The sequence below is a fragment of the Trachemys scripta genome, chromosome 1 (genome assembly GCF_013100865.1).
Source record: "Trachemys scripta elegans isolate TJP31775 chromosome 1, CAS_Tse_1.0, whole genome shotgun sequence".
Lineage (NCBI taxonomy): Eukaryota > Metazoa > Chordata > Testudines > Emydidae > Trachemys > Trachemys scripta.
The window spans coordinates 89,578,320-89,591,587 of NC_048298.1; the positions used below are offsets into that span (position 1 = coordinate 89,578,320).

General features: G+C 47.3%; 1 protein-coding gene across 2 annotated transcripts in view; it reads left to right on the forward strand.

The window, feature by feature from the left end:
- The window catches only part of SLC25A17 (solute carrier family 25 member 17), a gene marked incomplete at its 3' end in the record, with an annotated part of 36,393 nt that overhangs the window by 13,644 nt on the left and 9,481 nt on the right, over positions 1-13,268 (forward strand). For both annotated transcript variants that reach the window (XM_034775834.1, XM_034775841.1), the window contains 2 exon segments: positions 8,402-8,462; positions 11,754-11,820. In XM_034775834.1, the coding sequence (XP_034631725.1) occupies positions 8,402-8,462; positions 11,754-11,820 (128 nt within the window).

Below are 13,268 nucleotides of genomic sequence, written 5' to 3' on the forward strand. Positions count from 1 at the left end.
CCCTACAGAGTACCACACTTCTAAAATGTAACAACCAGTTCATACTCTTTTACAACCCATTCACACTCACAGAATACCCTTTAAACCTATCATTAATCTACAGACTGCTCTCATGTCCCACCTCACTACTGACAATGCACATGGCAAGAAGACCTCAGTGTCCTGCTACTGACACAACCTACACAATTCTGTATTGAAATGACCCAGACTGGAACCTCAAGATACATATTCATCTTTCTCCTTTAATCACACACATGTGGGGACTCAGACCCAGATGTCCTCATATCATAACAACAGCTCTGTAACAGTTCCTCAAAATTAATCCCCAGATCTGCTCACATCACAAATATGCTTCTGCCAACTTTTCCCACTTACTGCTTCCAACATTCAGTACAGTTAGTTATACCTAAACCACTGAAAGCAACTGGAATACATGCAGATAATTCCCAGTGTCTCTTGCCAGCTCCAGGGGGCAGAGTATGGGTTACATGGATGTTTCCTTAACTCTGTATTTCTGGTTTTCAGAAGTTTGAGTTTTGCCAAACTTGATGTTCAGGAAGACCACAAGTTACCACGGGGTGATTTTAACTTTGCATTGATGTTTTTTGCATTAAATAGTTTTTTGAGCACAAGTCATACACAAACTTTTTTTAAATCAGGCTGTTAGAACCTGCAGGACGGGAACCTGGAACTGTGGGGTTTTGGGGCCACTGATGCTCCTGCATCACAGGAAGAAGCTTAGGCTGGGCTCCCATGGGAGGACCCTGTGTGGCTAGGCTTGGCAGGAAGACTCACCCCAGCAGAACCGGAGTGGTGGCCTTAGACAGTTCCCTGATTGTCCAGAACCAGTATGTAAACCAGGAAGCTATGAAGGGGAGCCGTGTGAGCCACAGACTGCCTGTCTGTCTCTGGTCCATACCTACCCATGACCCTGCCTGCCTCCTGACACCTGACTCTTGGTTTCCCCTCTGGCCTATCCTGGACTGTGACCTCCTGGCCTGACTACTGCTCTGACCACTAGGTCTGACCACCGACATCCTGATCATGACAGTTTGCTCAGACCCTCTTCGCTGCCACCCCAAATGCATCTATCTCCTCCAGAGATGATAGAAGGGGAAGCCGCCCAACCATGGGTCCCTGAGGGCCCAGGACCCAGTTGCCTATCTGCAGGCGGAGACCCTTGCACTACAGACCCATGCTACACAGTGTGCACTCAAAGCACAGGTCCTGCACGAGCAACTAGGCCAGTCACAGGCTCAGGTGGCGCAGCTCACTGCCAAAGCACAAACACTACACAAGCAGCTCGCATGCTCGCAGGGAGAAGCGCAGTGCCCTATGTGTCCAAACAGACCATGCATTGACTGAACCAGTTCACGCAGTGCCACTGTCTGAACAGTTCAGTGGGGATCATTGGAAATTCTGGGGCTTCCTGAAGCAGTGCAGGCTGCTCATCCTGCTCTGCCCCACAAGTGTACCCCATAGACTGGACTAAGGTGGGGATAGTAGTCAGCCTACTCAACGGTGAAGCACTTAATTGGGCCTCCCCAGTGTTGGAGCTGAACAGCCCTGTGCTCTCTGACTGGGATGCCTTCCTGCAAGCCTTTGTGACCATCTTCGAAGACTTGCTTCACATCCATGCAGCAGGGGCTGTCCTCCAGAAACTTCACCAGGGCAATGGCCAGCCACCTCATATCCTACCCATTTCCGATGACTTGTGGCCGATGTTGAATGGAATGAAGCAGACCAATTTTACCAGTTCTGCTGGGGGCTCAATGACAAGGTAAAAGATGAACTAACCTGCATTGAAAGCCCCACCTACCTAGGCACCTTTGTAGACTTTGCCCTGAAGATTGACTCTTGGCTGCATGAACGGAACGAGGAAAGGAAGGGTGTCCCAACAGTCCCCCCACCTGCCCTCCATGCCAAGGCTTGTAGAATAGAGTCTTGAACCCATGCAGGTCAACCTGGGTTGCTAACATCTGACCCTGAAGAGAGAGAGTGAGTGAGTGTCATTGACAGCTGAACCTCTGTTTTTAGTGCAGGGGATCAGTCCATGCCCTTGCGTCCTGCCCAGAATAGAAGAACTTGGGAAATGGACCAGCCCAGGCCCAGTAGAGGGGCACAGCCTGCATAGCACCAGAGCTCCATAACCACTACCCCCTCCTTACCCTACCCTCAAGTAGAACCCGACCTGGGAACCATGGCGCCTCCCCGCACTTCCAGTTGCTACTGCAGTTGCAGGTCTTGGAACAGGCACAGCAGATCCCCCCACGTTAACAATGATAGACTCTGGGGCCTCTGCCAACTTTATAGATGCTGAGGAAGCCCAAACCCTCCAGATCCCCTTCTGGCTGAAACCCACACTGGACCTTTTGGAGATGATTGTTGGGTTGCCCCTATCATCGGGACCAGTAACTCAAGAGGCTGCCCCACTAGAGGCTGTAGTAGAGAAGCACCAAGAAACAACAGTATGCCTCTATGTGATCCGGTCCCCATTCTTTGGAATTCCTTGGTTGGAGTGGCATGACCCACGTATCTCCTGATGGCAGAGGAAAATTAGCTTCCCTGAATACTTTCAGAAAGCGTACCTCCAACAAAGCAACCAACTCTCAGCTGTCCTGCACCTGGGGCCCCAGGATGGAAGGAGACCCTTGGAAGCAGAACTCTTTACAATGCAGGCTAGTCAGACAGGAGTGGCCCCAGGCAAGAACCTCAGCCTCCTTGACAAGTACAGTAGAACCTGAGAGTTACGAACACCAGAGTTACGAACTGACCAGTCAACCACACCTCTCATTTGGAACTGGAAGTATGCAATCAGGCAGCAGCAGAGAGAAAAAAAGCAAGTACAGTACTGTATTAAACGCATAAGGCCTGGGGATGAATAAAAGACTGCTTTTGGTACCCAATATGGGGACTTTGAATACTTGGTGATGTTGTGTGGCTTAACCACTGCCCCTGTAACATTTCAGCATTTTGTGAACAATATGTTTGGACCAGTATGTGATTATTTATCTTGACAATATACTGGTATTCTCAGAGAACCCAGAGCAGCACTACCATAATGTCTGGTCTGTCCTGGGGACAGACAGAAGCATGGGTTCCAAACTGGAAAAGTGCATCTTTGGCAAGGCCACCATTGAATTTTTGGGGTATATCATCACTCTGGAGGGAATCCAAATGGATCTGCAGAAATTGGAAGCCATTCACAGCTGGACAGCACCCAAGCCCTCTATGAGCTTTGTGAATTTTTGTAGGAGACTCATTGCTAACATCTCTGAAGTAATAACTCCCTTGACTTCACTCCTTCGCAAAGGTGTGACATTTGCTTGGTTGCCTGAAGCTCAGCTTGCTTTTGACCAGCTAAAGACTGCCTTCACCATGGCCCCAATCCTGGCACACCCTGACCTGACCTGACCATGTATAGTAGAAGCAGATGTGTCATCATCTCAAGGGAGCTTGGCACTCACTACAGGTCTCCAGTGACCATAAGAGCTTCAGGTACCTCCGCAAGGCCCAATTGTTGAACCAGAAACAGTTAAGGTGGGCCTTGTTCTTTTCTCTGTTTGAGTTTACTATTACATACTTCCCAGGAAAATGAAATGGGAAGGTTGATGCTCTATGGCAGTGGTTCTCAACTAATTTATCATTGTGGGCTGCAGCTGTGTGCTAATTGGGCCGCATGCGGCCTCTGGTTGAGAACCACTGCTCTATGGAAACAGAGATTACAACCAGGGAAGAAAAGAACCAATTTCCACGCCCCCCACTTCCTCAAGCCTGGTAATTTTGCTAATGCCACAATTCAGCAAGACCTGCTCTCTTATCTGATCCGCCTAGAAAGAAGATCTAATTGCCCAAGGGACATTGCCCATGGCATTAGGGGCTAAGTTGCACCATTCTGTGTTGGATAGTGTAATGTACTTCTACAAGCACATGTATGTGCCCCCAGGGTGTCTATGACTGGAGTTGCTACAGTTGTGCCATGATGTTTCAACAGTGGGTCACTTTGGCTTCTAGAAGATCTCCCGCATGGTCACCCACTTTTTCTGGAGGTCCTTCATGCAGGCAAAGGTCCAAGCATATGTAGACTCCTGCAAGTGCTGTGCACGTACCAAGACACCCCAAGTCAGACCTCTTGGCACCTTAGTACTCCTGGAGACTGGCTAGGCTTTGGTCCACAGAACTCCAACCATCTGATGACCACACCGTAGTCCTAACGGTTGTGGACTGCCTGACCGAAATAGCCCACTTCATCCCCTGCAACTGGCTGCCCTCTGCTGAGGCTACTGCACAATGTGATCCAGCTCCATGGACTCCCAGATCACAGTTTCTGATTGAGGCTTATAGTTCAGCTCTTGCTTCTCGTGTGAAGTTTTCAGATTACTGGAGGTCTGCATATCCACTTTTCGTGCATATCACTCCCAAACAGATGGACAAACTAAATGGGTGAACCAAGTCCACACTCCTTCCATATGCAGTTTTCTTACAACAATGCTGACTATGCCTCTAAGGGTCGGAGCTCCTTCTTCACTAATTATAGATTTCATCCCCATTTCCATCCACCAATCTCTCCGAATCCCACTGCCACTGATGGGGTCCAACAGATCCATCTCATTCAGGAAAAGCTCAAGAACCACCTTGAAGAGGCGAAGGAGTTATACAAGAGGCATGCAGATTGTTGATGACAAGAAGCTCCAGTATTTATGGTAGACCAAAAGATGTGGCTTGCCATCAAACACCTCCAGACCAGGTGATTCTCCTGCAAATTGGACCACCAGTTCCTGGGACCCTTCCCGATATGCCATCAGATTAACCAATTTATCTTCAAAACTCCAGCTTCCCCAGTCTCTCCACACCCAGTTTTCCATGTCTCCTTTCTGAAGCCCTATAATGAACACCCCCTCCCCAACCAAACCACACCACTACCTCAACCACTTGAAATCCAGGGTCACGATGAATACGATAGTGCATGGCATCCTCAGTTCCCGACAGATACGTGGCTGCCTGTGCTATCCGTTGGATTGGGAAGCCTACGGCCCTGAAGAATGTGCTTGGGAGCCTGCCTCCCATGTCCATGCCCCTGACCTGGTGGAGAAATTCCACAAAACTCACCCTGACAAGCCTGGACTGACATCATCTCAAAAGCGGGGTCTGTAGGCAGGGATGATGTTACAACCTGCAAGGCTGGTATCTGGGGGGGCGGGTTCAGGGCTACTGATGCCTCCACAATCACCACAAGAGGCTTAGACTGTGCTCCTACTTGAGGACCCTGTGGGGCTCAGCTTGGCAAGAAGTACCACCCAGCAGAACCAGAGTGGCGGTCTCAGACAACTCCTTGATTGGCCAATACCAATATATTAAACAGGTAGCCCTGAAGGGGAGCTGTGTGAGCAACAACATAGACTGCCTGCCTGCCTCTGCTCTAGACCCTGCCTGCCTCCTGATACTTGATTCTCTTTGCCTTCTGGCCTGTCACGGACTCTGACTTCCTGGTACCGGACTCGGTCTGACTCCTGCTCTGACAATTAGGTCTGACCGCCCATGTCCTGGTAACTTGCCCTTCCCCAAAAGGGCGTTAAACAATCTCTACCAACAAAAGACTCAAGCCCAGTGCTCTCATGCTTTCAATACCACAGAGCTACATTAGCTGGAATTTGAAGCGGAGAAGATAGGGCATTTCTCCCCTTTAATAACCTGCTCTGTTCCATGGAATTAGACAATTCCAACTGAATGTGTTCAATTTTCTTTGCACAAATGAGAAAAAAAAACTTCCTCACACTAGGAGGCACTCTACTCAGCAACTGACTGGAAGCAACTCAGATTGACCAAGCTGTCCATCTACAGAAACAGACTTGCTAGTCAAGATTTTGCAATTGCTGTGAAGGAAAGTGTTGCAGCTGGCCTAGTGCCTCCTATGTACAGTCACCAGTCTATTGTAAGTGGACCCAGCTGCTAGGTCCCATGTGCTTCTAAGCCAACTGGGTCTGGATAGAGTCTGTTCACGGAATCTAGCTTTGGGTTTCTAGAGTACACTCCCAGGATCAGGCCTCTTGTCTGAGCACTTCCTTGGGACTTGCAGTCTAGTTACTCTAAATCCCCAAATGTGTGTCCCAGACCTCCTAAGTGTCTCCCACCCCCAATTGCATATACACACAGACAGAGTTCCTCCCAGCTGTGGGAAACCCTAGCTTTTTGTTTAACCCCTTTTTGGACAATGTGGTATGAAAGCAAGGAATATAGACTTTTAGTAAAGTAATCTCTTAACCATAGTCATTTTATTCTTAAGAAAGTGTAGAGTTACAGAAATTAACAGTATAACAAAAGTCCTGAGATTCACCCCCATCCTAGTCTGATCTCATCCTTTCGAGAAGTGAGGTCTGCTAGTGTTCAGGCTGGGCAGAGTCCCTCCTTCTCTCTCCCCCCCGCACCTCCAGCTTACATGTGACAGTGATACGCCCCCCTGCTCAGAGAAGGAACCCCCTTAAAATAGAGTCCCTTTCTACTTTTGCCATTGTGTCCCGCGTAAGTCCTGGCCTACACCTAAAATGTAGGTCAATCTAGCTTCGTTGCTCAGGGCTGTGAAATATTTCATGCCCCATGCAACATAGTTAGGTTTACGTAACTCCCACTGTAGATGCAGCTAGGTTGACAGAAGAATTCTTCCATTGATATAGCTACCGCCTCTTGAGGGGGTGGATTTACTACAGCAACAGAAAAACTCCTTCTGTTGCTGTATTATTGTCTACATTACTACAGCATAGCAGCAGCGCTGCAGCTATGCTGCTGTAGCACCTGTAGTGTAGACATCCCCTGGAAAGCTGCAGGTCCACCAATCATGCTGACGATGTGGATAATCTGTTCTGCAGAGTTGGGCTAGCAGTTGAGAGACAATTTTAAGTTGATGACTCTATCTCTGTGATAGTCCTTCAGCTAAATGTCAAGCACCTTCCCTGGGCAGGACAGCTGACTGGAATACATAACTTTGCCATGGACAAGGTTAGATAGGAGTTCAGCACATAATACAAAATTGAGTGCACAGAATAACCCAGCCATACCAACTCTCTTTCACACAAGGCAAAAAACATTTTCTTGGCTTACCTCAGAGCCACATTATAGAAATAAAATAAATCACTGTTGCTATCACGTGGATTCAAGTGGGAATTTCTGCTTTCTTCCTTGTTGCTTCCTTGTTTACAGATCATCTGTGAGCTATGAGGCTGAAGCTGAAAAAGAAGATACTTACAGGCAACTTTATGAGTCTTAGTTACAATAGTGCCTGGAGGCTCAACCAGGTTGGGGCCCCATTGTGCTAGGTGCTGAACGGTAAAAGACTGCTCCATTCTAAAGAGCTTACAATTTTAAAAGTAAGATTCAACAGGGTGGTGAGGCAAATAGTGGAGGGAGGAGCCATATTTACATATTGCCATATTTACAGGCATCAGAGAAAAATTAGCAGGTGCTTAGCACCCAAGCCCCCTCTTCCCACCCACCAGCTGCCCCCCTGCCAATCAACTCCTCTCCCTCCCTCCCTCCCAGGGTGGGGGTGGAGGCTTGGGGGAAGAGGTGGAGTTAGGGGCATGGCCTGGGCTGAGCCAGGGTTTAGCACCCCCGCGGAAAATTAGAAACCGATGCCAGCATCCAACGGCAGTGCTGCACACGAAGTAGAAAATGTTGGCCAAGATTTCACCCTCTATATCTAATTAAAACTACATGGTGAATTTTATGGAAGCAGACTGTAATTTCCTAAATTGGAATTTGGCTAAGCACTGGGATTGACTTGCAAAAATTGCATCTGAATTTTTAATGAGCTATTTTGTCTCATTTAGAAGGCAGCACCTCCCATAAAACAATGGTCCCTTGTATTGTGCTCTAGGGCACTGTTTTGGTCCTAATTTAGAGGGATGAATGCCATGTAATTTTAACATTCCTCCTTCATTAGCTTTTATCAGACTTGTATAGGTGGGGCAGAAGTGAGAATGGAGAAAAACTAGTGCTCTTTTATCTGCTTACTGACATCAGACTTCTAAAAACTTATGCTAAAGGAGAGTTTTGCAATCACTTCCATTTATTTATAATTTGTTTAATCACATTTGAAAGTCTTTTCTCTAACCCTGTGACTAAAAGTGTCTAGTTGTCATTGGTATCTGTGGGGTTCATTTTCTTTTTCTGTTAAATTTTGATATGCATATTACTCTTTACCTTTATTCAGCAAATTTTGATTTTGGGTGGGAACAGAGTTTACAGGGGTAAACAAAAGGCCATTGTTAAGCAGTTTTTAACAAAGAATATAGTTTAGTTCTTGATTATGTGGAGTAATTTTGCTGAGAAACTTGTAATGATTGTGTATGTAACTCATTACAGACAGATAAAAAAAAAGCTAATTAACTGTTCTATCGTTTTTCAGGGCAGTGTGACTGCAATGACAGTATTTTTTCCTTTGGATACAGCTAGACTTAGACTTCAGGGTAAGTGTGTAAACACCAGTGTTTTTGTGTCTCCTGTCTTTGTTTCCATTTCCTTTTAACCTCGGCACTTCTGGGAGTAATTGCATGGGGATTGTGATAGGGTGCACTCACCTCTTGTGAGTGCCTCCTGTCACCTGGGTATGATCCTGTACTCTTTTTCTGCTCCTGATGCCCTGTCAGCTGTTGCAGGGCAGGTCTTCAGTGGCTCAGTCCTCCATTCACATCACAGTCTAAAATGGATGAACACCTTCTGGGGTATCAGGCATCCATTCTTGCTGCCCCAGCCATCCAGTCAGATCATCTCTCAAGTTCAGTCCCCTTCTGGAGTAAAAGTCCCACTAATGGTTGGCTCTTTCCAGGGTGTCTTCAGCCCCAACTCATAAGAACAGTTATGCCATAGGTCTGTCTAGCCCAGTATCCAGTCTTCCGACGGTCGGCAATACCATGTGCCCCGTGACAGGGTTGGGACTCACTACCGCGGGGCCTCCCACTGGCGCATCCGGGAATTAGCTCTGTTCTATGCGGGGCGCCCTCTGCCGGTGGTGTCCCATCTGTCGTCTGCCCTCTGTTAGAGTCCGGACCTGCATTGCTCCCTGCTCGACGGCATCCTTTTCAGGACACTGCCCTCCAGCAGTGCCTACTGCTCTGGTCTCACCCCCTTCCAGGGGTCTGGTGTTATCAGCAGTCCTCCAGCTGCACCTGTTCCAATAGCCAGCTGCAGCTTCTAAGTCTAGCCCCTTTGTCACAGGGGCCTGCCACAGCCTGTATCAGGCCATGCCCCTCCTCAACCAAATGTAGTACAAGGGAGAATGGGGGGGACCCAGGCCCACCCACTATTCTGGGTCCCAACCCTCTAGTGGCAGCCTCCCTTCCCTCCTTCTCTCCCCTTGTCAGACTTTGTCCCTGGGCCTCTTCCCCTTCAGCCCTGTGCACCTGCTCTGCCCTTTGTAGCAAGGCCTGCAGCCTGGGGTTTTCCTTGGCTGGAGCTCCCCAGCTCCTTCTGCCCTTCCCCAGCACTGCTCTGTCCAAGGTGCTGGCCTCCTGCTCCAGAGACAGACCTTCCCCCATGAAGGTTTGGGACAGACTGCCTGTGCTTCTCCTAGGCAGTCTTTATATAGGGCCTAGCCTAGCCCTGATTGGCTCTAATCAGTAGGCCCCTCTCTAATTGGCTGCCGACCTGTGCAGTCGCTCTGGCCTACTCTAGCCCTCTCTCTCATGGGGGTGGGGCAGCTACCCCACCACAGCCCCATAGGGAATGAACAGAACGGGTAATTATCAAGTGATCCATTCCCAGCTTCTCTGAGCCCTTCTCAGGGCTTAGGCCATTTCCCCAGAGACCCAGGCCTGCCCACTACTCCAGGTCCCAAGCCAGGGACCCTATAAACAGCAGCCTTGTACTGCTTCCATTAATAGTTGCTGCTGCGGTATTCCCTGGGCTGCTTCCCACTGAGTCCCATCACCTTCGCTCATTACCTTAGGGTTACAGTCTTTGGGTTCTCTCTGTCGTATCCCTGCTTGAGCAGGGTCTTTCCCAGGCCTCCTTCCTAGAGAGTCTCTTTGTCTTCAGTCCTTCCTCACCCTTCTGGTCCCAGCTAGTAACTGACCTGCTCAGGCCCTGCAACCTTTCTAGGCAGCCCTGGGGGACCCACTTTCACTGCTCCTTTCCTGAGGCAGGGTGTGTTAGGACTGTGAGGCCTCCAGTAGGGGGCCTCAAAGGGCCTGGCACACCCCCATTATAGGGATCTCCTCTGTGTAAACAAGGATCTTTCCTTTTATTCCTTCCTCATCACCAGCAACATTCTTCTAGTTGAGGCTGATTCTCCCTTTCGGAACAGCACTGACTTACTCTTTAATTAGTTGAAAAGTCATTGCTGTGTGACTTATGGCTCAGATTTGAATGTCTGAAGTCTGGTCTACATTACAGACCTATATTGGAATAACTTTGTTGCTCAGGGATGTGAAAAATCCACACCCCTGAGTGACGTAGTTATATCGACCTAACCCCCTGTGTAGACAGCACTGCTTCTCCCATCGACGTAACTACCGCCTCTCAGGGAAGTGGATTAACTACACCAATGGGAGAACAGTCTCTTCTGTCAACTTAGAGCATCTTCATTAAAGTGCTATAGCAGCTGTGCTGATGCAGCATTTTAAGTGTAGACTTGTCCTAAGTACATCTCTCTAGGAATATTCTCAGATTTAGAAGAGTTGATCAAAATTGAGAGTTAGAGAGAAACTGCCCAGGATTGCATTAGTTTCGTGCAGCTGGTCTTGCCAGCCTGTGGGAACAACACTATGTGCAGGAGTAAAACCAGCATGTTCTTGCCTAAGGCATTGTGCCACAGGGGAATTTAAAAGCACAGAGTGAGACCAAAATTGGGAGTACAAATATCCCATGTTTCCCAAAATTAAACTTTAAACTCCTGAACAGCCCTGGGTAGTCAAGTCTGGGTATTTCCTACTTAAGAACTACAGAACCAGAAGGCATCTGATATTGTGGCTAAAGCTTTATTAAGAACTGGGATGAGATCATTTGACAAATCTTCAGAAATGTATGCTTGAATTAGCCCCATAATACTGTACAGCAATCCTCAGCTCTTAGAAAACAAGGCTTTTTCCCAATGCATGGTCACCTGTAAACTGGCTGTAAGAGGCAGGTTTATTAGGGTCTGGGGGTCAGGGAATGTTTATGACAGTGAAACAGGGAAGTGAGCCCCATCTCCGATTCATGGTCCAATTATCAGATCAGGAATTAACAAAAGTTAAGGGGCAGCTGCCCAGGGGGCACATCTCAGGGCTTCTCTCCACTTACCAGGGGATCGACGTGCAGTGATCAATCCATGGGGGTCAATTTAGCGAGTCTAGTGAAGACCCACTAAATCAACTGCTGGTTGCTCTCCCATACTCCACCGGAATGAGAAGCATAAGGTAAGTTGACAGGAGTGTTTCTCCCATCAACCCAGTGCGGTGTAGACATCGGAAAAAGTCGACCTAAGCTATGTCGACTAGAGCTACATTATTCACGTAACTGGAGTTGCGTAACTTAGGTCAACTGAGCCCTGTAGAGTAGACCTGCCCTTAGTGTTGTTGGGGAGTAAACAAATAAGGAGTCAGGAAACCTTAAATATCAAGAGGAAAGAGAGAGATGCTTTCAGGGGTGGCTAGGGAGCTGGGAGAAAACAGTCATTTGTGGAGAAGGCGAAATTGGCAGTTTTAGAGGAATAAGGAGCTGATGATGAGTACTTTCAACTTTTAAAGTGCTAAAAATTAGATCTGTCTTTTGTCTTCCAGTTGATGAGAAACGCAAGTCCAAGACAACTCACACAGTGCTACTGGAGATAATCAAAGAAGAAGGCCTGTAAGTACAGATGTTCACAATTATCTTGATAAAAATAAAGGTTCAGAAGTGCTGGGCATGTGCATCCAGTGAGCCTCCATATATCTGGATATACTACTCTCCATATATCAGTCTCTTCATTTGTCTGGATTCTCTGGGGCATCAGTTTCTAATCATACAGGTGCAGTCTCCTTTTAGATAACCTAGCCACCTTGAATAATAGGCTGTTTTGGGATATGCTTTCCAGTCAAAGGTTCATTCTTTCTTCTCCCCCATCACCTGGAGAACCCCACAAACCCCTGTTTGGACCCAGGATGGAGAATTAGGATCCTGTATAGCAGAAGTTAACCTTCATGACCTTGCACAGAGCTATGCTGTAGGAGTTGCATGCCTGACCGCAGAACCTTGTTGAAAAGTACTGACTGACAAGTAGGTGTGTATGTAACCCTCCCTTGGTGCGCTCACTCCAAGAATTCCTGGTATTTTACACTAGAGTAGAGTTGTCTATCCTAGCCAGGTTCCAGTTTGCATAATAACATTTTGCCTTTTTCAGACTTTACCCATGCAATTACAATTGGTGAAACTAGGAGTTTGTCTACACTTAAAACTCCCATTGACATAGGTAATCTACCTCCCCAAGAGGCAGTAGTTAGGTTGACTGAAGAATTCTGTTGACCTAGCGCTGACTACACCGCTTATGGGTGAGGATTTTTCGCATCCCTGGCAGACTTATTTTTCCAGTGTAGACCAGGCCTAGGTTAAACACTTTTCCTACCCCCTAAAAATAGAAGAGGCGTGAAAGAGGAATACACTGACATGGATGGCATGATTTTGTGACCTGAGAATCATGCAGAATCAACAATAAAATGTGTGTAAGGCTCTGGGAAAGCAAATGCCAAAAAGTAAGAGTGAGCATGGGGAGGAAAAAACACTTGTAAACCAGTTGATACCATCTTTGGCTCACAGTTCTGTATTTCCATTATCTACTCTGAGGAATTTATAGAAGGTATAAACAGTTACAGAAATCAAGGAGCCCACAATAAGAGAGAGATTTGAGGATGTAATAGTTGGATTTGAAAGACTGTAAAAATGAGACTTTGTACACCTACAGCAAAATTGAAAATCCAAGTTCTTCGAATGCTTGCACATGTCCATTTCACTTCAAGTGTGTGTGTGCCAGTGCACCCAAGGCAGTCAATTTTTTCCCCATATTGATATCTGTCAGGGTGGTGCATGCACTCTCAGCAAGCTTCGCTGTGAGCTTAAGGTACAAAGGGCAGAGCTGCCTCAATCCTCCTCAGTTCCTTCTCACCATGGTAGTTGGAATGTGTGTGCTCATCACACCTTTCCCTTTCTTTTATGAGATAATGTTTTCTAAAAATTATTATTGTTCATAGTTTTAGTTAGTGTACTTGCTTTTGACAAATTTTTGCTTGTTTTTGTTGGAGCTTTTCAAGCTCTGTCCTGGG